Raw genomic sequence first — 27547 nt, 5'->3', positions numbered from 1 at the left:
GTAACTCAAAATTTAAAAAAATGTTAAAAATTGTCTTCATATGAAACTGAGGGAAAATAAAATATTATTCAAAGAAAAAAAAGAAAGGGATGCATACAAATGGTGTGAAGGTATAGATGATATGATTTGGCAACTGATCAGGTCTTATGCATAAGGAAATTATTCCAACAAATATTTGTTTAGCATTTTTAGCGCACTACAATGCATATAGTAGGCTCTTAGAGTCCACAGGAAAGATTACTTTGGTATCACAATTAAAGATTGGAGGAGGAAGGGATTGTAGGTAGGGACATTATTAGACAGCTATGGCAAAGGCCCAGGGAGGAGATAATGAGAACAGAGAGGAACACATTGGTGAGATACTGCACAAGTAGGATCAATAATGTCAGTATAGTAGGAAAAGGGGGCAATGGTATGCTGTCTAGCATGAAGCACATTGTCAAGTCAACAGACTTTTAAGTGCCTACTGTGTGCCAGATACTGTGCTAAACACTAGAGATATAAGGATAAGAAAACAACTCCTTCCCCATCCCCCCAATCCCAAACAAACCAAAAACAGTCCCTGTTTTCAAGAAGCTCAGTCTAATGGGAGAGAGAATGTACAAACGACTATGCACAAAAAATGCACGATAAATTGGAGGTAATTAACAGAAGGGAGGCTCAAGCATTAAAAGCGGATAGGAAAGGCTTCTTGTAGAAGGTGGGATTTTAGCTGGGACTTGAAGGAAGCTGAGAAACCAGGAGGTAGAGATTAAGACAGAGAGCATTCCAGGCATGGGGAAATTTCAGCCAGTGAAAATGCACAGCTGATAGATGGAGTGCCTTCTGGGAAGAATAGCAAGGAACTCATTTGTCTCTGGATTGCAGAATACATAGGGGGTTGGGGGAAGCAGTGGGGAAGGAGTGAGGTATAAAAAGCCTAGAAAGGTGGTAGGGAGATAAGTTAGGAAAGGCTTTAAAAGCCAAATAAAGAATTTTATATTCGATCCTGAAGACGATAGGGAGCCACTGGAGTTTACTGAGTAGAAGGTGATATGCTCAAATGTGTGCTTTCAATCTTACGGCTGAGTGAAGGATGGGCTGGAGTAAGGAGAAATTCATGGAAGGCAAACCAATTAGCAGCTATTGCAAGAGCCCAAGTGTGAGGTGATCAGGGTGCATCAGTGTCAGAGGAGAGAAGGTGGCATATATGACAGATATTACAAAGAAAGAATGAACAGAATTTGGTAACACACTGACTATGGAAGCCCTCTCCATCGGCCATCTAGAACATGACTAATTCAGGTATAGATCACTGCCCCAAGACTTCTACCTCAACATTTAGGAAAAGACCCAGACGGTCGGAAAGGGGCTAATGTATATCATACAAGGTGACAAGGAGAACATGGAGCAAGAGTGAATGCTATGAACATCAGCATAGCCTGAGAAGCGACTGGAGGTTGAGAGGGGAAATGCATCAGAAGCATTTATGATACGAGGCTAGGGCCTTTCCTTCTTTATACTATCCATGTGCTAAGCAGGGTAGTTCACAAGCATCTGTGTTGTTCCATAACCAAGGCTAATGTTAGCCCAGAGCCCACACAAAGAATGTGCAAGAATTGGAAGAGTAATCAGCAGTCAAATACAGCTGCCAATCTGCATTACACTATCTGAGATTATTTTAAATAAGACACCCCAAGAGATGGGGTGTCTGGCTACTGGCATTAAGCATTTAAGAGATGGGGCTTAGTAAATGATTGGATGCAATGGACAGATAATATACTGAGGTTTCAAATACAGGTGATGGGATGAATCGCGATATTGCTAGCAAAAAGAGAATTTATAAGTAGGAAATCATTTTGGGGAAAAGATGTTAAGTTCTGTTCTGAACATGTTGAGCTTTAGGTAGTACAAGTACGCATGAACAGCAGGGCAGCTGGAAATGTGGGACAGGTAGTTGGTGTAGAAGGTAGAGTACTGGAGTTGGAGCCTGGAAGACCTGAGTTTGAATATAGCCTCAGACACTAAACAGGGTATAACCCTGAGCAACTCATTCTACTTTTCTCAGCCTTAGGTTCCTCATTTGTAAAATGGGATTATAACATCATCTAGCTTTCAGGGTTGTTGTGAAGGTCAAATGAGATAGCATAAGTAAAATGCTTTTTAAATCTTAAAGGATGATGATAATGATGATGGTGATGGTGATGGTGATGGTGGTGGTGGTGGTGGTGGTGGTGGTGGTGGTGATGCAGGCTGGAGATAAGCTTTGGAAAGTCTTCCACTTAGCAGTGATAGTTGAAGTCATGGGAGCAGTTGAGACTATTAGGGAAGAGAATAAAGGCAGAGGAGAGCAAAGGGGAGACCACTTTGAGTAATCGTTCGCTTTAAGGGGTAAAAAGAAGGTAAGGAACCAGCCAAAAGAGACCAAGAAACAGTAGCCAGAGAAGTAGGGAAAGAAGTAGGAAAGTGGTATATTAGAGAGGCCAAAAGGGGTAAGAGTATAATAGAGGAAGGGTGGCTTAACAACATCCAATACTGCTGAGAGGTTGAGGAGGATGAGGAATAAATGAAAGCTATTTCAATTTGCAAAAAAAGATTGTTATAGACATTTTAAAAAGTCATTTATGTATAGTGATGGCGACAGAATACCAATTACAAGAGGATGAAGGAGACATCCCATGTAGACGAATTTTTCGATATTTCAACCACAGAGAAGGTTTGGGAACATCTTCATTATCTGTCTATGGTCTTCATAGATTGCATCAGGTTCTTCTTGTAATGATATTGAGCAATTGTTGTCAATGGGGGGAAAATCTCATTACTTCAGAATCACATCTTGTATTTATGTTAGTGCTATGATGGCCTATTTTAACCACTATTCTTCTGGTATTTTTGAAAGACAAACTTTCCAAACTGTGTATAATAAATAATATGTGTTACATCTGGGAGTGTGAGTTTGTACCACCAGAATTGGTACACCAAAGTAAGATACCACCTTTGCAAGCATATGGGCTTTCTTGGTCAAGGAGCTTGAAGCAGTCTTCAGCCAGAAACAGCTGGTATTCATTTCGATTCCTCCAGAATAAGTTCATTATTAAATAGGGCCATGGTCTTTCTAGTACTTCTGATGACATTAGGTTGCCATTTGTATGCATCCTTGGGTCAGCTATACTTCTTTTCTCATTTCTTCATATGGTCATCCTTGGCATACCAAGGGTGGGGTGTATGGAGTGTTCAGGAGGACTAGCACCTCCTGCGTGAGGGCTTGCCAACCCTTTCTCAGGACTGCTCATGCATTTTCGGTGTCCACCTTCATCTGGTGTCCAACTCTCACCTGTGGCTCCAAGAAACTGTAACATACGTAGTGGCTATATCCCAGTAGACCACCTCAGCAGACAGGCTAAACCAGGTTGAGGGTAACTGACAGGCCTCAAACCTATCAGTGAATTAGGGGGATGTCTACCCCACACATGTAAAGATTTTCCCTGGCAGAATAGGCAGATGAGAAGAATTTGTTCCAATGGTCATGAAGGTAGCTGAAGCAGCTGCTGTCCAGTGCTTAAGAGTTTGGTCAGAGCTTGGTGAAGACACCAAGGTCATCCATGGCATCCCAGGCCATCATCAGTCATCTTGCCTTTTCTTCTGCCACTGGACTTTGATGACTCAGGATGAGAAAGTGAGGCTGATGACTCTGCACAACTCTACCTCACTTAAATCCAATTTATGCGCAAGTCAAGACATCTCCCTGTGATGTCACTGGTCCTCTTCAAAAATGAAGGACAAACAACATCCTATGGGTATTACATTACTCGCCTGTATATATTACTTTCTCTTTGATTAGGTGTATGATAAATGCTAGTTCAATTGACTTGGAAAAAACACACCTTTCCAAATTATAGCCTGGACCATCATGTCCAACTATATGGACATAACAATATCTTCTAATGTTAACAGGGTTATAGGAACAAGAATCTTTACAATTTCTATTGCTTATGGATAGATTTACTTTAGTCTAAGAGAGCCCTCTAATGTTCCTCTTCAGTTCCTTTTTATTATCATGCCAAATATTTGATGAAAAAAAATTTGCCTATGCTTATTTTTTCCATTCTCATGTCTTAGGATGGCTTGAAACATCTGTATTCTTGATATTTGAGTCGACTAATGTTATCACAGCTAATCCGAAATGATAGTTTTGTTTTCTTGAACTTATTGTTTTGATCCATTCCTTTTGGAAACACAAAGGAATTAGACCCGTATATACACGCATTTCTTATGAAGTAAGAATATTTATTTGCACATACTTATACAGTATAACTGTCAAACCACCCATCATCCTTTAAGCAATCTTAACTTGAAGCCCAGTTCAACAAGAACCTTGTCCTTCTGTCCTAGAAGTCAATCTTTCTTCATTTTAAAAATATATTTCTGTATAATCTGTACGTATTCATGTTGTACCAGTAGAATGTAAACGCTTTGAGGGCAACGTCTTTGAATCCTTACTGCATAGCACAAGACTTTGCATCAAACAAATATTTAATAAATACTTGATGATTCATTGATTGATTCTATATGCCTGAGGCTCAAAGCACTTTCCTTTAGCATGGGCTCACTTGGTTTGGATTATCCCAGACCTGAACACAGCTGAGTGACACCAGATTCACCCTTAATTCCTTGGGGTTGATGCATGGGACACTCTTATCTGAGCTTGAACCCATATTACCATTCTAGTCATGCCTATGTTCCTAGAGCCATTAAAACTGGACTAACTGATAAAGGGAGAAAAAGAATCAGAAACACAGAATTCCTTGGTAGTTTGACCTGGACGGGACTCGAATTTTGGATATCTTATTCTGTTTGCATTATTTTGAAGTAGTCCCACTTTCACAAAGAAACACTCAATTTTTAGATCACTATTTCAATTTTCCATTTCCATGGTAGTCTGACCTATTGGTGCCTTATTAATTAGTGCCCAGATTGGAGCAGATTTCCGAGCAGGAGTACTTGTCAGTTATAGTGGGGAAAGAAGCATTCAAGTCTCCACTCTGCCATATAGTAACAGAATGACTTTGGGTAAGTCATTTTGCCTAATCTAAACATCATGTACAAAATGGGGATAATATACTACTACTTAACCTCGTAGAATCAAATAAGAAAAAAATCTCTAAAATACTTCAGTTTAATTCATCAAATATGTCTCCTGTTATTGGAATTATTTTTTCAAATTTATGAAAAATAAAATATTCCTAATTACATTTGGAATATACATTTGGAATACATATCAAGAGTTCTCCTACCCCCCAAGTCCTCAAAGTTAATCTTGACAATTACTTCTAAGCTTATTTTTGTATGGCATGCAAGCAAGCATTTCATGTATTTTTTTTCCACAATAATTTATCACTTCAATTTATCCTATACAGATGGTGCTCCCAAAGCCTTAGTGCTTAAGCCTCAGTAGCTTAAAACTTCCCAAAGACTTTGGGAATATTCTGTATATCATAGACACACATAGCTATTTGCATGATGTCTTTCATTCATTGGAAGGCCGGATCTATGTTTTTGCCTCTCTTTGTATCCCTAGCATTTAGCATAGGGCTTGGCATATAGTGCTTGATGAATGCTTGTCCACTTGTTGACCAGACAAGGAAATTGATAATGATTAAAATGTTAACTTTCAGTTTACCACAAAACATCTGGAAATAAAAAAAAAACCTTCCGAATCTTATTTCCTCTTTATCTGCTGAATTACTATCCAACTTGCCAATGTCAAATTCAAATACTGCCTCCTTTATGAAGCCTTCCTTGACCTCTTCACTGAGAGACAGAGACTGACAGACAGACACACAGACACTCACAGAATTCCCTGTACTAAACTCTGAGCTCCCTGAGAGAAGGAGCTGTGTTCTCATTAAACTTTGCCAGTCCCTTAGAGGAGCTTTGTATAATGCTCTGCAAACAATAAACACAATGTTGTCTGAATAGAAATTCAATTGCAATATGGTGTGTAATATTTCAAAATTCATAAAATACATCACAATGATGCTTTAACTAGAGTCTAGGGTGGAGGTGATCCTGGCTTCTCAAAGGGCAGGGGAACACAAAGTCTTGCAGGTCCTGGAAAAGCTCTGAGCCTGTGATGGGTTAGGCAAGGCCCCTCACCATGGTGACTGTATGACCACAAACTTTTTGGCCCCTACTCCTGACGACCATCGACTGAATGAATCTAAATTACTGAAGGGAACAGCCTTTGTGGACAGATGGGTAATGTTCTGAAGTATTTTCTTCCGGCTCTGTTCTACAATACTACCTCAGTATGCAAAAGCCTTCTTACCGAAGGCTGAAAAACTACATAAAACCTGTAAAGGAAAAAAAGGTTACATTCTCCAAGGTATAAAGAAATAAACTGTCTTTTTGAGGGTAAAGTTAAGTATTCTTCTCTCTGCCTCCCTTCCTTTGGTAAAAGATGTCCCCAAAGTCTTAGTCCACTTTCAAGCTTTAAAGGCATAAAACTGCACTAAGATTTTTGGGACCCTCTGTATATCAGTCAATCCATCGATAAACATTTATTAAGCTCCTACTATGTTCCAGGAACAGTGATAAGTGCTACGGATAAAAAAAGGGGCAAAAAACCATCCTTGCCCTCAAAGAGCTCATAATCTAAAGGGGGAGACAATATGCAAACATATATACAAGGCAAGCTTTAGGAAGGATACGTAGAAAATAATTGACTGAAGGAAAACACTAGAATTAAGAGGGGTTGGGGTAACCTTCATTACTATATGAGATGTGCATATGTGTATACACATATATGATACACGTATGTATGTATATATATATATGTATACACACAAAGAGGTGTCACCTAGGTGGCTCAATGGATAGAGTGCTTTATTTTTTTTTCACTGTCAATGTGATTAATTTTATTTTACTTTCAATTTATGGAATAAAATAAGCATTTCTATAACACAGTATAATAAAAAAAGATGACTGCACATGAAAGTAACTAGGTGTTACAGTGGATTAAAGTGCTGGGCCTGGAGTCAGGAAGACCTGAGTTCCAATCTGGCCTCAGACACTTTTTAATTGTGCGGCACCGGACAAGTCACTTAACCTCTGTTGGCCTGAATCCACTAGAGAAGAAAATAGCAAACCATTCCTGAATCTTTGCCAAGAAAACCCCATGGACAATATTGGTGTGCTATGGTCCACAGCGTCATGAAGAGTCAGACATGAGTGAACACCAAATACACACACATAATTGCACCAAGACTCTTGAGACAACATATACATACATATAGATGTATATGTGTATCCATATAAGTACATGTATGTGTGTGTGTGTGTGTGTGTGTGTGTGTGTGTGTGTATACCCTTAGGAAGCAATGCTAACCTCTCTTCACTACGTATCTTAGAATGGCAGTTCTCAAACTCCTGACATGTCACAAATGTATATTTAATTATAATACGATGTTCTATATTATAATTATTACAATGTGACATGTTACATCTAAGTATTATAATAATCTATTATAATTACAAATATCACATATAATCAATAGAATATAGATTCTAGAGAACTGTATTCCTTTGCATAGTTTCACTGATAAAACTATTAGGGTTCTTGATAAATATTCCCCTAGGTTTCTTAATTTTGAACAGCCTTCAGCTTCAGAATTCTGGCCAATAAACCCTGTAGCATTGGCCCAATTTTGACTTTTGAAATTTGAACTCCCCCCCCCCCCCGCCCCAAACAACTAAAGATTCCTTTCAAAGGCCCAGCATGCAAGGTAAGTGCCAAGCTATAATGACATCCTTAATGAGATTATATTATCAAATGTGTTGTTCAGTCCCAACAAATCACTTCATTAGTGAGATTAGAGTTCCGGCAATAAATATTAAATCAACTGACTGGCAATTTATTTTCAAATGTTTCCTTACTTTTGGAATAAAATAAACCATAATATATAGAAGTAAAAGAAGGGAAAAATCTAATACTCGTTGGTTCTATTAATCAAATGTATATATATGTATATTATATATATGTATGTATTATTCTTGGACATCAGCCATGGCTCCCATAAAGTAGAGTTGCAATAAGCTCCAAGTTCTTAGCTCTGTACAGGTGAAACTTGGCTTTTTTGCCCACAAACATACATACTTCGAAGACTGGGCCTGACCTTCCCACAATGACTGGATCATGGAATGTGGCCAATTCCTGATTCATCAGTGCAGTGCTGTGAGGAAAACTCTTCAGGGATGAATGTTACCCTGCAATTTTTCCCATTTTTACAAAACCTCAAAATTTTAAAGCCTTATTTTTCATGATCAAATCCATTTAAATGGAGAGTAGACATGTATCAGAGAAAGACAATAGAAGTCAAGAAGCTAGCTATTTTTTTTAACTTCTCTGAAAATGAATGTAACCCTGGCAAGCTGGACTTCAATAGCTTCTTTGGCAGCTAACCTAGACTGCAGCTGGATAGAATTCAAGGGTTTTTCCCTCTCCTAAGTAACCTTAACTTAACAGGAGCAGCTGAGCATTCTCTGCATAAGAGATGATCAATGAAAAGTACAAATGGCCATAGATCTAGACACTTCACTTTAAAAACCCACCATATTTTTAATGCAAAATTAACACTTTATATGTATAACACTTTGATGCTCAGTTAATGAATAAAACCCTCACTATTCTTTTAATAATTTTACATTGATCAAACTGGTTTAATATTGAGAGTAGCCAGCTAAATTTCTAATTTCTTTGAGAGCAGAAACTTGATGATAGGATGAATAATCCCCTGTTCTGAGTAGTATTATTGGCATTTCAAATCATTCTCGTTAGTCTTAAATAGCTGATGCACCATTATATTTTGTTGATTAACTTCCCAAGTTAATATCAAGATTGAATCAAATACTATTAATGTCTACTGCTTTTTGGTGGAAGGTGCCCTTTAAATATTTATAATAATAAGACAAGAACTCTCATGTATTTATTTATATTTATCTTTTACCTTATTTATAATGATAAAACAACTTTCCACTGTAAATTCTGTTCCTTCGTGAATGTAAGCTTATTTTGGATAAGTGATCATTTTTGTAAGGATCAGGTGAAATTTAATCATTCCAGAAAAGATGGTGATGTCCTGGAGGCCGAGGACAAGGGGATCCTAAGAAAAATGTTGAGAGATGAAGTGGAATAAATGGGGAAAAGATTGAACTAATCACTTTGAAGTCTATTGTTCTTGGGGATCAAGGAAGGAGAATACAACCTTTTGAGGAACTGTTGGAAAAAGGAAACAGTTTACATACATATATGTATATATATGTGTACATATAATATATAAAATGCACACACACATACATATATTTGTTGTTTTCGGTTGTGTTCAACTCTTCATGACCCCATTTGGGGTTTTCTTGGCAGGGATACTGCAGTGGTTTGTCATACCCTTCTCCAGTTCATTTTACAGATGAGGAAACTGAGGCGAATAGGGTTACATGACTTGCCCAGGGCCACACAGTTAGTAAGTGCCTGAGGCCAGATTTGAACTCAGGAAGATGTCTTCCTGATTCCAAGACCAGGTCTTCATCACTCTCCTTCTGGCAATCTACTCTTCAGGCCCCTTCCTGCCCTGATAGAATATAGCTTGCAGTCTGAGACAGTGCATGCTTTAAGAAAGTGCCTTTTCTTGTATTATAAAAACACTCAAAAGCTGAAATTGTCTTTATAAATTATTAGAGCTCTCTGGAATTCTTAGTAGAAATTATAGGACTTTAGAGGTAAGGGCTGGCAATTCTGCTTTCTCAGAAATAACTCAAGTCGTATTATCTTAATGAGGTATCAGTAAGATACGGATGCGTCCATTTGGGTACCTTTCACAGGTTGCTCTTTTATCTCCATTGTCCTCTATCCCTAGATCTAGCTAGTTTAAGAAAGAAATCTTTCCTTTCCTCTTATTATAAGTTTCAGTTTGATTCCTTCCGTCCTGCTAACAGTCTCAATAAGAGAGTTTTCTTTCACTCTTCTGGGGTCCTGGCTTATGCCCGCTAATACTATTTTCTGTACTCAATTTTTAACATCAATAAAAATCTGTTTTCTCATCTCACAGCAAACATAGGACTGTTGGTATTTCAAATCTTTCTATTTAACTTGGAAGAGTTCTTCCATTTTGTGGGTGGATTCTGGAAACTGATTGAGATGCTTTGCTTATTTTGCTCTCAGTTTTTCTTTTTTAAGGTTTAATCATCTTCCCCCCCCACCCCCACACACCCCACCATCTCCACCAAGGATGAAGTCCATCCTTTTCTTTAAGAACATGCATTAAACAACTCTGCTCCAGATATTAGAAGGCTGTATTATCCTCACTTAGATGGTGAGCCTCTTTCTGGTCTCATTGGACTATGGCAGCTAATTGGTGCTGCTGCAGCTAGAGCATTGGTCCTGGAGTCAGGAAACATGAGTTCAACTCCAGCTTCAGACTAGCTGTGGGACCCTGGGCAAATCACTTAACTGCTGTCTGCCTCAGTTTCCTTAAGTATAAAATGGGGATAATAATAGCAGCTACTTCCCAGGGTTACTGTGAAGATTAAATGTGAAAATACTTGTAACATACTAAGTAGAGTGGCTAGGACTTTATAGTAGGCATTTAATAAATGCTTGTTTCCTTCTCTCCTCCCTTTCTACCTTTCCTCCCTCTCTTCTTCCTTTCTTTCTTCCTTCCTTCCATCCCTCCCTTTCTCTTTCCCCCTCTCTCCCCTTCTTTCCTTCCCTTTTTCTCCCCCTCCTTCCTTCACTCCCTCTCTCCTTCCTTGCTTCCTTCTTTCCTTTCTTCCATCCCTCCCTCCTTTCTCCCTTCCTTCCTTCCATTTAGCAATAGAAAGGATATTAGAGATCATATAGCCCAACCTTCCCAATTATGCATGAAGGAAACTACAGGCCAGGGGAGTGAGGGGAATTACCCAGTTACATGCAGGTAATTTCTAGGATGAGAGGATAACAGATTTAGAATTGGAATAGACCTTAGAGGCTATCTAATCCAATCTTCTCATTTTACAAATGTGGAAACTGAGTCCCAGAGGGCTTAAGCGACATGCTCAAGGTCATGCAGATAGAAAATGCCAGAGAGTGGGATCTGAACTCAGGTCCTCTGATCTCAGAGTCTGTGCTTTTTTGGTTTCAAAACTATGACCTATAGATTGTAAACCACGCACAGTCCAGGATTGTTGTACCTCAAAAGTCCTATGTCTAAATTTCTAGTTGTTCTCAGTCACAAACAAATGATATATTTAACCAAATAAAAACTTGTGGCTTTGATGACTCACTAGGAAGGAGATATAATGAAAAGAACCAAGAGAAATGGCTCCCATCCATCGGTCACAATCTAAAAGAGGGAAAATCCCTTTCCCTCCTGAGTGCTCCTGGGAGAAGACCAACAGAGAACTCAGGCAGGCTTAGTTAAGAGAGACTGGACCTCTCCTCCTAAGCCATAATTATTGATGGCAACAGCCACACTGAGTCTCCTTTACCCTAGAACAGTCAGCAAGATAAAAGTGTTTCCAAGATTATTGGTAAGGCAGCCTTCATGAAGAGGAGAAAATACAATTTATGTTTCTATCAAAATGACCGATAGCATTTATCTCCAACATTTTAAAGATTTCAGATTTTAAAAACATGATTAGAATTCGGTTTCTGTGAGATCTTTTTTCAAATTTAGGAATTCTACTTTTTCCATTCCAGGAACTCTGAGTTCTAGTCTCAGGTCTGCCAGTGACTCATTGTTTGGGTCAAGGGCAAATTGCATAAATACTCTCCATGCCAGTTTCACTGCTCGCAAAAAGAGGATGCTATGAGTGGACTAGTAGGAAGTCAGATTTTGAGACTTTTCTTCGAGATGGTTGAAAGCTCATCGAATGAAGCAGTGTTTTTGTTGTTGTTTATAAATGCCCATCTATTCTCATTAATTACCCTGCGCTCCCCCCTGGCCTTGCCTTGATTAACTCTGAAATAAACTTTAAATTCACGATGAAAAATGTGATTATTCAGAACACTGGAAGCAGAATGGACTGTGAAAAAGGAAAGAAATGTTCTCTGTGCTGTTTTGGGTTTAAAGAGATTTATTTAGAGACTGCAGTTTAGTTTTCATCAGCCACTCCTCCTTATGGATGAGTATTTTTGCATACTCTGTCTTGTTAAAAGCTCAGTGTGGAGACCATGAAAACTCTAGGGACATCTCAATAAGATTTTTATTTGTAAATAAGAGCAGTTTTTTATGTACATTTTTGATGGTACTTTCCCCCCTGGTATGTAGGAATAAATGCATAAACTCAACTTGGTCATAGGTACAATGCAAAGAATACTGGATTTGGAACCAGAGCAGCTGAGTTCAAATCATTAATCACTCTGCCTCTCACTAATCTAATATGACCTTAGAGCATTTTGCTTCCTAAGCTTCAGTTTTCTTAACCTGTACAATGAGGGTGGTCAACTAGATGGCTCCTATGACAGCTTTTCTATCGTCAAATCTATAATTCTATCATCGTCAATTGCCACCATCAACAAACATTCCTTGGAAAATTACTGTGGTATGCATTGAACCCTGGAGAGCTGTTGAACTTTCTGTCCTTGGGGAGTTTACCATCAAAATCCTTTTGCTGTTGAAAATGCTAATCAAACACCCTAGGGAGACTTCTGTATTGCTGAAGTAAGAAAACAGATTTTTGGGGTGTTGGGTTCAGATACTAATTTTCTCTAATTGTTCAATTTAACCTTAATGATGATGGGTTTATTTATTTTGCTACCTAAATTTTATTTCATGTAAAAAGTATCTTGGTATACCTTCAAAATAGAGTGAATGTGAACATAGAAACTATATTTGACAATACTTACAAAGAAACTTAGAAATAAAAATGAAATTTTCAAACACTACTATTGTAGTAAAAAAATCAATGTTACTCACCATCATAAAAATAGATTACGGGAATTTTTAACTTGTCCTTAAGACCATGCGCTATGTCCACTTTCATGAATGCATAAATCATTCCTGGGTGGTAGTGTAGGTACTTAAAGGTTTCAATTAATTATAGCACTTACTGTAATTGAATAGGAAATTGCTAATGCCCTTCCCCAAATTTCTAACCTGTCATCTAGAAATCACTCTGGCTTATACAGATTTCATCTTAAAAACAGGATAGGGTTGGAGAAGTGGCTATAAATATATCACTGACACATGGCATCTGGTAGCAATGCACTAAATGGTCCCCCCGGATACAAAAATAGTTAATATATCCTCTAAGCAACTAACTTACCATCAGGAAGTGACTTAGACACTGTGGACAATCAGTTTTACAGAGACTAACATTTTAAAATAGGATATAAATTTCAGTTAACTTGATTAACAGCAAGGTGGGTGCTATTTAGCGAGGAACCTGGCTAGAAATATGCCACTATTAGAAAAATAGTCATAAAATGAATAGTTAACAAAATAAGAAATACAATAGGAAAAAAAGTAACTCATGTAATGCTTCCTCATCTCACAGATGAGAAAGCATTTAAATACCAAAATGTTCAAAGACACTAAAATAGAGCATACATTTCAAACTGAAATGTGTAATGAGATTTTTTTTTGTTATTAAAATATTCTAAAAACTGCTCCTTAGCACAGCAACAGCTTGACAGTTTGGCAGGAAGAATACCGAGAGTCAGGGATGTGTTGGAGACTCTTTCTTCTTAAGCCAGTCATTCCTAAATATGTTATGAGAAATGTTTTTACTACTGCCTATTACCTATTAGCATCAGGTGCTGCTCCCAAATAAGGAGACCCATGCTGATCTTCCAGAGGTATCAGCCATGTTGTTTAGATACTGATTTAGCATCAGAGAGGTAAGTATAGCATGGTGGAGAGGGTAATGGGTTTGGCATGAGGAGGTAATTGAGTTTGAATTCTGCATCTGGCATATATTAGCTATGTGACCACAGGGCAAGTAATTTTAGCTTAGGACAGCCTAACTTTGCTCGTTTGTAAAATGTGTCTACAGCAACTATGGTGCCTTACTTGCAGGGGTGTTGTTCAAACAAGGAATTAAAAAAAATCTAACTTGAAACCTTTTTTTCTGTGATGCGTGCCGTTGTTTTTTATTTGCTGATATCTTTAGCCACCTAAAAATAGTGTTTGGTTTTTAATGTCTTTTTAAAAATTTGTCTGTGAAAGTTAATGGTGTTTTGAAATTTTCTTACTTTGACATTTGTAACTGATACAGCCTGAACTATCATTATTATTACTGTTTGGTCATTTCAGTTGTGTGCTACTCTTCTGTGACCCCCTCCCTTTGGGGATTTCTTGGCAAAGATACTGGAGTGGTTTGCTATTTCTTTTTCCAACTCATTTTACAGATGAGGAAACTGAGGCAAACAGGGTTAAGTGATGTGCCCAGGATGACAAAGCTAGTAAGTGTCTTAGGCCAGATTTGAATTCAGGTCTTCTTGATTCCAGACTGGGTGTGCAATTCACTGTGCCACCTAGCTGCCTGAACTGTCATTAAAATTGTCTTAAAAATCACTGCCCTAAAGAAAAATATGGGCAGGGTAGAGTAGTAGAATTGGAATCAGAAAGATCTGGGTTCAGATACCACCTCTGACAGATGCTAGCTCTGGGGACCCTGGGCAAGTCAATTAAGGTCCTTGTATCTCAGCTTTCTCATTTGTAAAATAAGGGCAATGGACTAAATGGTCTCTAAGGTAACTTCTGTCTCTAAATCTATGATCCCACCATGGAAATTTGACATCTCTTCACATACTTTCCTTCAATGATACCAAAGAAATTAAATTTTAATAGTTTTCTTAGAATGAATACATTAATTCAGCTTTACTGACCAATCTATCTGTTATCTCTTCTACTTTCCTCAAACCTATTCTTATTCCAAATAACAAATTACTGGATTTTGTCACAGAATCTTTTTCCTTCCTCTCAATTTTTGGGCAAATTTATTTTTAACCAGGGAAAGATAAATATACTTGGATTTTATTTTGAAGAAAATCAAGTCACTTTCAGGATTCCATTCATTAGTGGTATTCCTATAGACAAATGCTTTCTTTCTTTCCCCTGCTATTCAGATTCCCACTGGGTATTGCGGGGGAGTCCGGGAGGGCTAGCAGGAACATGGTGCTGAAGGGAGCACCACTACCCAACCTTCCTGTCAATGGTGTTTAAAGAGCAGACATGTGATCATTCATATTGCTTGGATGGGGGATTTATCTAATACAGTTGTATTGGTAAGCTAGAGAACCATGGGGTCAAACAACACCTATATGCTACAGGTATCACTCCCAGGTTTCCCCAGAATCACATTAAAATGTAATTGGGAATTATTTAACAAGATAAAAAAAACATAGGTAATAGTGGTTTTCTAAGTCATTTTAGAGCCAGCAGGGATCCTCATGTACAGCTTAACAACCCACATTTCTATTTGAGATTGACACCACTGCTCTAGACCACCTAAAGCCCAAGGATGCCTGGATCTTGACATCTGTCCTACCATCAAACCTTAAGAACCATCATGCCTTTCCATCTGTGGGACCCTCCTATATGCGTTGTCTCCCCCAATTAGAATGTGAGCTCCCCAAGGGCAGGGATTGTAGGGTTTTCTACCTGTATCCCCAAGACAGAGCACAGTGCTAGGTACATATTAAATGCTTTTTTCATTTGTTCGTTCATTCATTCATAAGGCACTTTCCCAAGGTCTGTTATAGCTCTATGAATGACTAGTAACGCTAGTAAGAAATGGTCAGATTCTTTATAAGTGTCAGCTCAATTAGTGGACCTCACTAATAGCCTTGAGTTTAAAAAAATTTTCCATAACAAAGGTCATAATTAGAAACAAATCACTGTAGATTCTGCTTTGCTGGAGTGTTACAGGTGCTACATTACCTAAGATAATCAAAGTAGATGGGAATGTTCACAGTTTCTTTGATTCTCAAGCCAAAAATATAAAGCAATGAGAATACATGTCGGGACAGGTAGAACATTTCCTGGGAGAAAGTTTAGCTGGTGGGAATGTAAAGGAATTCCTAGGAGAATGAATAGTTTAATCCTTGCTCCAAAAGTTAATGTATAACCTTGGGCAATTAACCCCACCACCCCAACAATTTCAGGGGCTTCAGTTTTCTCTTCTGCAAAATAGGGCTAATAATACTTGTGTTATCAACCTCACAACCAATCTTTTGTGAGAAAAGGAGTCTCTAAACCTTAAATGCTTGATACCACCCAAGGATACTGTAAGGCTCAAATGAGAAATTGTATGTAAAGTACTTCACAGGCATAAAAGTGCCATTTAAGCGTCAACTGATTTTTCAACCAGAATTTAAATGTCTAAAGTGTACCAGGCATACGAAATACTGGGGAGAGAGACAACAGGGAAATAGTCATCTCTTTCCTCAAGGAGCTAACATTCTACAGTGAGAAACATTTCCTATGTAGGTAAAGAAATACAAAAATATCTAAACTTCTTGGGATGGGAGTTTTGGAGCCCAGTAATGAGGAATGAGCCCTCTAGGGGGAGAACCTGAGCAAGATAGAAACAATGTAAGTGAAGAAGGTTTGGGGACTTGTGCTTTCAGTTTTTGGGGAGACAGAGGGAACTTTGATGGAGAAGTAAATGAACTCAGTGGGTAGAGTGGCTATGTTTTGAAAGACTCTGATATCAAGGTGGCATCCTGAAGACTCAAGCTTCCTCTCTCTATTCACACCCTTGTTGAGAAGTATGGCTGATCTATTTCTCCCTAAGATACTGAGGAAATCAGTGAAATGTTTCCTTTTCCCTCTTTCTCCACCCCACCTCTGCCTATAGACAGCAAGGTTTACTCCAAGTTTCTTTGTTCTTGAAGGGTATTTATAATTCCTGATTTAATCTGCCTTTGAAAGCATCTTACCCTTGAGATAAAATTATCACCCATCATAACTACTTTGGGATGTGTGTCTGTATATTAACTGCATGTAGGGAGGTTTACAAGAAAGCCAATGACTAGCATGGTATACAGAGGACTACATGAGCAGAGACTGAAATTGTTGTTAACACATAGATTTTGCCTACTGGGGACTCTGATCAAAACAGAGAGAATATCAATGAACTGTGATGAATAATTCTTGAACAATTCCATAAAAGGCAGCACTAAATTAACTCTTCCCTCTTTTCCCACCATTTACTGTAGCCTAAGGCTTTAGGCTAATACAAGTCAGATCACTGTTTTTCCTTTCAGGGATAATATCAGGTCACATATCCTCAGCATCCCCATTTCTTGCTCTCTACAGAGGCAGAGTTGAGGATGTAGGGAACAGGAACAATCCAGTGGGAGGAAAAATAGGTGGGGACACACCTGGCCTTTCACTGTCAAATTCCTAGGATGGGAGGAAGTCAGAAGAGTCTCCTCTTTCACTTTCTCCCCGAAACCCCTAAACTTTGACAGACAGTTTGACCTGGTGTATTTACATATAAAAAAATAAATTAAAAATAACCCAAGGGGATGGGGAAGGAGTACTCTCTATGAAGAGTGGAGAAGGAATCTTAATAGGCTTCCTTTAAGAAGTGGCATTTGAGCAGAGTTTTGAGAGATCTAAGGACAAGAGGCAGAGGTGAGGAGGGGGTGCATTCTAGGAATACGCTTGCCTCACAAAGGCATAGAGAGAGATGACTCGTTTTGTATTTGGGCTGCAAGAAAGCCACTTGGAATTGTAGAGTATATGGCAGGAGGAATGAAATTAAAATCAGTCTAGAAATATATGCTACACTGAAATTGTGTCAGTTATTATATTGCATCAATTCATGTAGTTATACTCAAAATCATAGGACTCAGGGCTAAAAAGAGTATTAGACATTATCTAGATAAATTCACCGTACAGTAAGAAAAATAAGGTGCAGAGAGGGTAAGTCACTTGGCCAAATACACACAGCTGATAAATAAGACAGAATTCTAACAGTGGTCTTCTGGACACCAAGTCTCACAATCTCTCTACTCCTCTCTATCCTCCCCTTCAACTCCCTCCTTTAGCTGATTAAAAGTAGAGGGAGATTCCTATTTGCTCCTGCTGACAGTACAGCTAGCACCTAATACAGTGTTTTGTATACAATAGGTACATAATGAATATTTAAAAATTAAATTAGAAAGAGTACCTACTATGTGCTATTTACTGGGGATGCAAATACACTCCAAGTAAAGCCACTGGTAACTCAGTCCAAATAGCTAAACATTAGCTTGTTATTACTTTCAGAAAATACCTTCTAGATCCTATACTCATAAGGGCTTCTCTTGTAGCTTATTGCCAAAACTTCCTGCCAATAGCAAAATAACATGGAAGCCAGTCTCCCTCCCCCAGGGCCCCCATCACTTATCTTTCTCAAAATTGGGCATATGGTAGCAAATACTTAGGACTATTTTTTTTTCAAAAAGTGTTTGTATTGGGGGAGGGGGTAAGTGTTCATATTTTCTAAAAAGTAAGATTTTCTCCTTTAATTAATATGATTTACTTTCCTATCTGTACTTTCCTATACTAATGATTAGAAAAATCAAGACTGGGCAGTTGTACCTTATTAAGAGCAAATCTTTTAGAATTAGTTTTCCTGTATAACTTCAAGGAAAACATTAAAAGCAGGGTCATGCTCAAAATAGCTTTTTTTAGCACTAGGCAAAGAATCCTCTTTGGTTCTCACAGTTTGCCTGTAATACCCATGGGTTTTGAACTAATAAAAATCTCTCCTTTTTGGCTCTAAAGTAACCAAAAAATAAAAACATTGTTTGGGGTTTCAGTCAACATTTATTTTAAGATTTTTATTTTTGATGGAATTGAAAGCACTGCTCTTGTTTGAGGCTAGGAAGTCTTAATTCCATTGATTTGGCTCTAACAATTCTAAGAAAAGCTATGAAGAAGGACTATTTCAAGTAGAAAAATCAAAGACTTCAAGAAGCTTCCAAATCAACATACAAAAATCTATGTTTTTCTAAGTCAAGTGAACAGATATGTTAAATAAAGCAGTAGCTAGAGTTCACATTCTAATCATCCCCTTAAAATGCTCCGAGCTGAGAGCGAGAGGCTTTCCAGAAGATTCTTACAATTCTGTCCTTGTAAAGACCGTATTGCTCTATTGATGGAAGGAGGGTAGTTTGCTTCCAACATTCATGTCATAGTTACATTTTGGATAAAGGAAACAAATCTGGAGAAAGCAATTAGGCATATGTTTTGTAAGAGTGAAAACAACAACAACCACCACCAATACACATGCACACACACACACACACACACACACACACACACACACCCCAGAGGAATTCTAGTGTGTCAGTGTTTTACATAACAAAGAGCCCTAGTATTAACCACCTAATTACCTCTTATTCTTCAATGAAAAAATGTTGACATTTGTATTCCCCAACATACTCTGCCATCATTAATAAGATATAATAACTCAACAGGAAAATTGACATATCTCAGGGATTTATTTGGGCTCTGTGAGTTTACTATAATTATAGGTTTTTCTCTTTGCTGTCACGGCACCATCATTACCAGAGGCTTATTATTTTTTTCCCCTCCCTTACGGCTCTTGATTGGACTATTTGTCTAATCACAATTACCTTCCTGAAAGGTCTAAAGCACTATGTACATAGTTTTAGAATCTTGGATTTTAGAATCTCTTAATGTTGGCAACCCCTAGAACTGGAAGGCATTCCAGGATTTACAGAATTGAATGGAACAAAGGCTTTTTCTTTGTTGGGAGGGAGGAGCTGAGCAGGGCTCCATACTTGTGTTTTTATAGGCATAAGGAATTCTAGGTGTGGAAATGTCTTCCACTGATTCAGACTAACAACTTGTCTGTAATTTATAGTCTTAGAGCTCCTGGGGTCACTGAGAAGTTAAATTTTGGGGCCAGCCATGTATGTATAGGCTGGTACACATAAGGGGTGGTACTCGAACCCAGATTTCCTGACTCTAAGGTTTACCCATTAGAAAACAATGCCTCAGTAGTGTCACACACAAATGTGATTTTTTTTACCTTAAATACCAATTTTTGCAAATCATCTTAAGCCCCAAATGCTAAACCCTCCTCATTCCCTCCTATAGAATACATACATAGCAATTTATTTTAAAAAAGCTCCAGGGTTATATCTACATAGCCTACCTAATCAGAAGGGGCTTTAGGGGTCACTTAATCTAATCTCCTATCCAATAACAATACATTGCAAATATGTAATGATTATAGAACATAGACCAAACATTATCTCATTTGTTTCTTACAATAAATAGGTAAGAAGTTCAAATACCAGTTCTTTATCTGGTGTGAAACAGAGACTCAGTGGTATTAGGTAATTCAATAACCTGTCAAGTAAAGGCTGAAACCAAGCCTTGAACCCAGAGCTAATAATGCTAAATCCAGTGTTCTTTCCAACAAAACACTCTGACTCTCCATGCTAGAAATCCATCTCAAAACATGCCTAAACCCACAACCTGGGGAGCTTTTATCACTAGGTAAAATTTCCTTGTATTAAGTAAAAAATCGACTGTCATGTCTACCCTTAACTGATCGGGGGATACAAAGAAAAAGCCCTTAAGGAGATCATATTTGGGTGTGTGTGTGTGTGTGTGTGTGTGTGTGTGTGTGTTCTGGCTGTTGACAACACATATACAACATCAGAAGACATGAGGTAAATACAGAGTATAGACGGAAGGATTCTTAGGGATGATGGCACTAGCAACTGGGCCAAGGAGGCCTTCTATAGAAGGTGGCATTTGAGTGAAATCTTGAAGGAAGTGGGGATTCTAAGATTGAGAATTTGGGAGGGAGAATGTCTCAGGCAGGGCAGTGACATGGAGACGGGAGATAGAATGTCATGTGTGAGGAAGAGCAAGGAAGCTGGCAGGATTGCCATAATGCAGGGAGAGGAGATTGGAAAGGTTGGAAAAACTCAACATAGGATTTTTATATATCTGATACCAGAGTTCTGCTCTATGAAGCAACACAGAATAAATGCAATCAGTGCTTTCTTAATCACATAATCCATCAATAATTTATTATGCACCTACTATGTGCCATTCAATGGAGATTCAAACATAACTAATTGAACTCATTGTTGTCGTTCACTAGTTTTTCAGTTGTGTGGACTCTTCATGACCTCATTTGGGGTGTTCTTGGCAAAGATCCTGGAGTGGTTTGCCTTTTCCTTCTCCAGATCATTTTGCAGATGAGGAAACTGAGGCAAAAGGGGTTAAGTGACTTGCCCAGGGTCACACAGCTAGTCAGTGTGTGAGGCCAGATTTGAACTCAGGAATATGGGTCTTCTTGACTCCAGGCCCAGCACTCTATTCAGTGTACCACCTAGCTGTCCCTGAATGAAATAATACCTACTGGTAAGATGCTTATATTTTAATGCAAGAGACAACAATGCTATAGATAGATAGATAGACAGACAGACAGATAGACATAGATATATATGCACACATGCATGTATACAGAATCAATAGAAAATACATATATACATACAAATAAAAACAAAATATATACATACATACAAATAAATACAAAATACATATACACAAATAAAAATAAAAAGAATAAAAATAAATATGAAGTAGTTTGTGATGGAAGATACTAGCAGTCGAGGGGATCAGGACAGGCTTCATTGACCTGTTTACTAAAGGAAGAGTAGGGTTCTCTGAGGCAAAGGGGGAGGAGTAGTGCACCCTAGGCACAGGGAACAGCCCAGAGCAAAATTGGTCAGCGAGCATTTATTAAGCACTTAGTGCGTTTCAGATACTGCGCCGAGTGCTAGGGATATGAACTCTGTCATGTCTATACAAAAGCTCATATTGTAATGGGCAAGACGTGAAAAGAACTAGGGACATACAAGGTAAACAGAGCGGAGCTGGAAAGCACTTAGCCACATTGGGATTGGGAGAGGCTTCTGTGGAAGGCAGAATCTCAGCTGGCTCTGAACAGATGGCAAGGAACCCAACTTGTGGTGCCGAGAAGGAAGGGCATTCCAGGCATGGGGTCAGCCAGTACAAGAGCAAGGAAATGGGAGATGGAGTACTACATGAGCATGCTGGGGAATGTACATATAAACATTTTTATTGCTGAATGAATAGTCTATGAATAGTTAATCCCTGCTAAGTTATCTGTTGGATTCATTCTTGAAAATGCCCTTCTCACCCGACCTTCCACCAAACCTTCTTTTATAACAAAGAAAAACAGTTAAGCAGAACCACCCAATCCATTGATCACATGTCTGAGTCCAAAATAGTCATCTCGCCTCTCAAATCGACATTGGTCACTACATTTATTCTACATCTCCTCTTTTCCAGGCTGGACATTCTTTATTCCTTCAACCATTCCTCAAGATGTGATCTCTTCACCATTATGGTACCCTTCTCTAAAACAGAGGTACATAAAACTCATTCTGCTTGCAAAACTCCTGAGTGCAGCCCTCATCAGATTAAAATGTAATTGGGAAATGTTCAACAAAATAAGTAAAAATACAATACAACATAAATAATGCTCATTTGTAGTATTTTAAGTCAATAAGCAACCTGCAAGGATCAGTTTCTGAGTTTGACACCACTGCTCTAGACAACTACAGTTTGTCAAAGTGCTTCTTGATATGTTTCACTTAGAGCTAAATATGTCAGATATGGTCTGAGCAGAATGGAATAGTTTCATTTACTTCATTTTTTTTTCTTAGAAAGTGTACTTCTATTAATGCAGACTAAAATTGCATTAGTTTTTTTGGACAGCCACATAACACTATTGACTCATTTTTAGCTTGAACTACTGTTGATTCAGGTCTCCATAACCTTGCATTTACAAAAGCTTGTTTTCTTTTAAACCAAGTATAGGATTTTACAATTATTCACTTAAAATTTTTATCTGATAAGTGATGTCCTATCTTTTTAGATTTTAATTCTGTCACTCAAAGTATGTTATTCCTCATCTCCTGTTACTCACAAATTTTTGAAAGTGTATGCCTTCCATGTCTAAGACCAAACCATTCCCTGAAAATTTTGGCCATGACAGGGCCAGAATCAGAGCCTTTCCTGGAAGAGAGATTTAATGGTGCACTCACAGGAGGAGCAGCTTACATATACAGGTACTTAGACTGAGCTAATTTAGTAAAAAAAAATAAATCAACCAAATAATCAAAATTCCAATTAATCTTACTTTTTTTTAATGGACAAGATAACAAGACTATATTGAGGGAATGATATAGACATAGCATATTTAGATTTCAAGAAAGTATTTTACAGAGTCTCTCAAGAGATTTGTAGATAAAATGGAGAGATACAGGCTAAATGATACTATCATTTGGTTGATTCAAAGCTGGGTAAATGGCCATACCCAAAGACTAGTGGTTCAGCTCAATGTCATACTGGAGGGAGTTCTTTAGTATTTTATGAATCTATCTATGGTGCTGAGACTGAAAATTTTTATTAAAAATCTATAAAGATGAATTTATAGTAGAAGGTACACTTGTAAAATTTATAGATGATAGAGGATATCTAAAACACTGCATTATGGTAAGGATCCGAAAAGAACACAATAAGCTAAAATGATGGGCTGAATCTATTAAGAAGAAATTTAATAGGAACAAACATAAAGTCTTATACTCAGGATAAAAAATCCATTTCACAAGTAGAAGCATGGTTAGATTGAAATTTGTCTAAAAACTATCTGGGTGTTTTTTGTTTTTGTTTTTTGGGTTTTTATTTTAGTGAACTACAGGATCAATCTGAGTCAACAGTGTTTGGTAACAATGGCAGCCAAAAATGCCATACTAGTTGGCATTAAAAAGGAATGTTTTTCCCAATAATGAAAGTGGTAGTTCCATAGTACTCTGTCCTGCTCAGGTATCTGGAGCACTCTGTTCATTTCTAGGCGCCACATTTTGCAAATAACATAAATAACCTAGAGTAACAATCAAGATAGTGATGGGACTCAGAGACCATACAAAGACTAACTGAAAGAACTGGGGATGCCTAGCCTGAATAAGAGAACACTTAGCTAAGAAGGGAGATCAACCTATGAGCATGTTAAAGGCTATCTTACAAAAGAAAGGTTAGTCTTATTCTGCTTGGCGCCAGGGGCCAAAGGGAGAAACAATGAGTAAAAACTACAAGGGCAAATTTCAGCTCAAAGAGAAAACTCAGTAGTAATTAGAGTTGTCCAAGAGTGGAAAGGGCTTCCCCTGGGAAGCCCTCCATGACAGTTCTCCCTAACTGGACATCTTCGAGAACAGTGGATGAATACTTATTGGGGACATTGTAGAGAAAATCCTAGATCAGGTATAGGTTACATTAGACGGCCCCTTGCAAGGGCTTAGATTCTGTCATGACCAATGTTTATTGAACAGATGAATGAATTATTCATTCCCTAATGGATCAAAGGATGTGTTACCCAAGAAGGAAAAACACCTTGATAATAACTATTCAAAAATTGCCCAAACTCTAATAATTATAGAAATACAAATTCAAACAACTGGAGTACTAGATTAAAAGGTAACTAAAAATAAAATTTGATGCTGGTAGGGCTGTGAGGAAATAGGTATACCATTATATTGTTGGTGCAGTGAAATGACAAAATCTTTTTGCCAAGCAATTTAGCAATATACGAGTGTTTTGAAATTCATTATAACCTTTGATTCAGTGATCCCCTTACTAGAACATGTTATTAAAAGAAAAATAAGACCTCAACTATACATTCTCATAGAAACTTTATTTTCAATAGCAAAAAATTTGAAGTAGCTTGAATATCCAATTTTTAAGAAATCTGAATATATTCCGGCACATCAGTGTAATAGAATCATACTATAAAAGGATAAAATTGAAGAACACATAAAAATGTGATTTATATAAAGTGATGTAGGGTAAAGAAAGCAGAGCCAGAAAAAACATTCACAACTATGACTTCACAAACACGGACAATAAAAACTTAAGAAAAAAGATAGAAGACATTGGAAGAGAATAAAGAACAAATAATGTTTTATTTTTTTTTTAATTTTACAAAATACTGTTTTATTTAGACCCTTATTTAGCAAAAGGAAAAAAGAACTGCTGTATTATGGTATTCATATAAATGTTTCAAACCAAAGCTTGGTATTGATTTTCACCTGTAAATTATACAAAGAGAAAAACATCAAAATACTGATTGGTTATTGATAACTGAATGTAAAAGTAAATCCAAAGCAAGAGATTTCTTTTTAGACATATAACACCCTAAAGAGAAATACCAATTAGTAATGCTTTCTTAAATCTCTACCTCACAATGATATAAACAAGGGTAGTTAGTGATTGTGCTGGTTCATTACTGCTGTTACAGGTTATCTTCCTCTCACTCAGTGCAGACATATGCCATGGCACACTCAAAAATAAGTTCTCTATTATTCACAATAAAGCACTAGCATATACAGAGCAGGGCCTATATGTACTGTACACAACAGGGGAGCTTTAGGTGGCTCATCTGGATTTTGATACACTGGATGAGAATCTTATCCCTCATTGGTGGCTGAACTAAACTCCATGGGAGCTGTGATAGACACTGAACCATTTTTAGTGGTCTCCCCAGAAATCATACTACAGAAGAATTGAGCCTAAACCCCAATACAACAGTCCATCCATTTAGAAATAATAAATAAAATCTTCTTCTTCAGTCTAAGTTGGGGAAAGTCATCTTTTCTGAGTGTGTGGAGTCACGTTACTTGATGCAGTCAAGGTTGCTGGACTGGACTCACTAGGATCACAACATGGCCAGGGTCAGGCCACAGTCAGGTTAAGAACCTTCCATGACCTGTCTCAACTCTTCAAATAATGGGGCAAGTTCCTTTTCTAGGCTGACAATCAGTCCACTATTTGCACTGCTGCTTGCTATGAAACTCACCACCAATGGTAACTGATTGAATTGGACTACTTGGTATGCGTCGTAGTAGCAAATGATACTTTCGTTTTTTGAAAGTCCAAGTTTGCTGCCCAGGTTTGTTGCAAGTGCAATAGTAGACAAGAAACCATGTCTTAATGCATGCTCTGGAGCATTATCTTTTGCCACTTTGACAACAGGCACTCCATCCCTGTCTGAGACTATAATGGCATGAAGACCTTCAACACTTGGTAACTTTTTGTAGAGTAATCTCTTCAAATCATCCATCATGATGGGCCCCTTCCTTCCTCGGGGATGCTCCCTACACCTGCAAGAGATACACCCGCTGAAGGTGGAGCCCGACGGTGGGGCTGGGGACGACTCCTAATGTTTTACTTTTTAAAAAAAAAATTTGGACTGTTAATTTTTTTTAGCAAAATGTAAATATGTATATCAGGAGCTTTTAACCTGAGCTGTGCAAAAGTATTTTTAAATATTAAATTTAAAATATTAAATTATTTTAAATATTTTAATAACAGTATTTAAACATAATTGTCTTCCTTTGTAATCCAATATATTTTGCTTTATGCATTTAAAAGCATCCTTCTGAGAAGGGTCCATAGGCTTCATCGTACTGTCAAAGAAGTCCACAACAAAAAAATATTAAGATCCTCTAGAAATAGTTTGACATTTGTCATTTCATTATAATTATCATCCCCATTTTGTACCTTTAAAAAAGATAGTTATTAAGTTTATATTTTTAAATAAGACATCTAGGAGAAAAGAAACTGCCAAAGGAAATGTTATTTGTCTCTGCAGAAAAACACAGAGACCGATTCTGAGTAATCATAGGATGGAAAAGATGGAATTTCAGAGATCACATAGTCTAACACCGTAATTAAAAAACAAACCAGGAAACTTAGGGCTCAGAAAAGTCATTGATTGAATCAGTGGCATAATTAAGACTCTAGTCCAGATGTCCCAACCTCCAGTCCAGATCTTTCTCCACTACGCTTGGCTCCTTCCTGTGTTCTGATTGTGACTGATTGGCCAAGTATTTCTACAGACTTGTTTAAGCTAAGGATCATAGGGGCTGCTGATGGCAGGTGAACCACGTCTCCCATTATTCCCAGTAGCTGTCACTTAACCTGGTAAGCACATGGAAAGCAAGTTTCCTCATTTTACAGGGCTGGAGAACAGGCTTCATTGGCCTTAATTGACCCTTGGAGTGGGGAGTCGGGGTGGACATCAGGCACAGATCTTGGTACAAAGAGATCCTTTATCCAAGAATATTAAATGACGTTGGGCAATGTTCATTGTGGGACCAGCCTGTTTATAATTTCGCACTTACACAACAAATATTGGTGCTCCGGGTTTTAATAAAACTTCCTTTTGCTATGTTGGGATCAGTGTGCTAATGTGAGAGGAAGTGGCTGAGAATCTACTGGGTCCATTGGAGAGATGTTCTTAGGTTTCTGGATGGAGATTTGAGCCAAAGTATGAGAGTCCTAAAAGGTAATCTGGACTTTGAGAACTCTTTGTGGTCACTGATTTTGTGCCAGCTTCTCTGACAAGGTTCTTCTGTTGTTTATTTTTTTGCTAGTCCACACCTATGATTCTACCTCTTATAGAATCCTGTCGTGTAGAATCCTAACTTTCGAAAACCTTCATTTGTCCTGGATCACACATCCAG

General features: G+C 37.9%; 2 protein-coding genes across 3 annotated transcripts in view; both read right to left on the bottom strand.

The window, feature by feature from the left end:
* CACNB2 (calcium voltage-gated channel auxiliary subunit beta 2) overlaps positions 1 to 27547 on the bottom strand; it is a 178256-nt gene that overhangs the window by 118292 nt on the left and 32417 nt on the right. The gene's annotated exons all lie outside the window — the stretch shown is intronic.
* LOC118850029 (ragulator complex protein LAMTOR3-like) lies at positions 25771 to 26145 on the bottom strand. Its single transcript, XM_036759214.1, has one exon. It carries the CDS (start codon positions 26143 to 26145, stop codon positions 25771 to 25773), a length of 375 nt encoding a protein of 124 aa, XP_036615109.1.

Source organism: Trichosurus vulpecula, chromosome 5 (assembly GCF_011100635.1).
Source record: "Trichosurus vulpecula isolate mTriVul1 chromosome 5, mTriVul1.pri, whole genome shotgun sequence".
Lineage (NCBI taxonomy): Eukaryota > Metazoa > Chordata > Mammalia > Diprotodontia > Phalangeridae > Trichosurus > Trichosurus vulpecula.
Note: the sequence above shows the minus strand (reverse complement) of the source record. Positions and strands in the feature narration are given on the sequence as shown.

Bases quoted from the DNA above. Each gene is read 5' to 3' on its own strand.
- LOC118850029 (XM_036759214.1), bottom strand. From the start codon at position 26,145: ATGATGGATGATTTGAAGAGATTACTCTACAAAAAGTTACCAAGTGTT.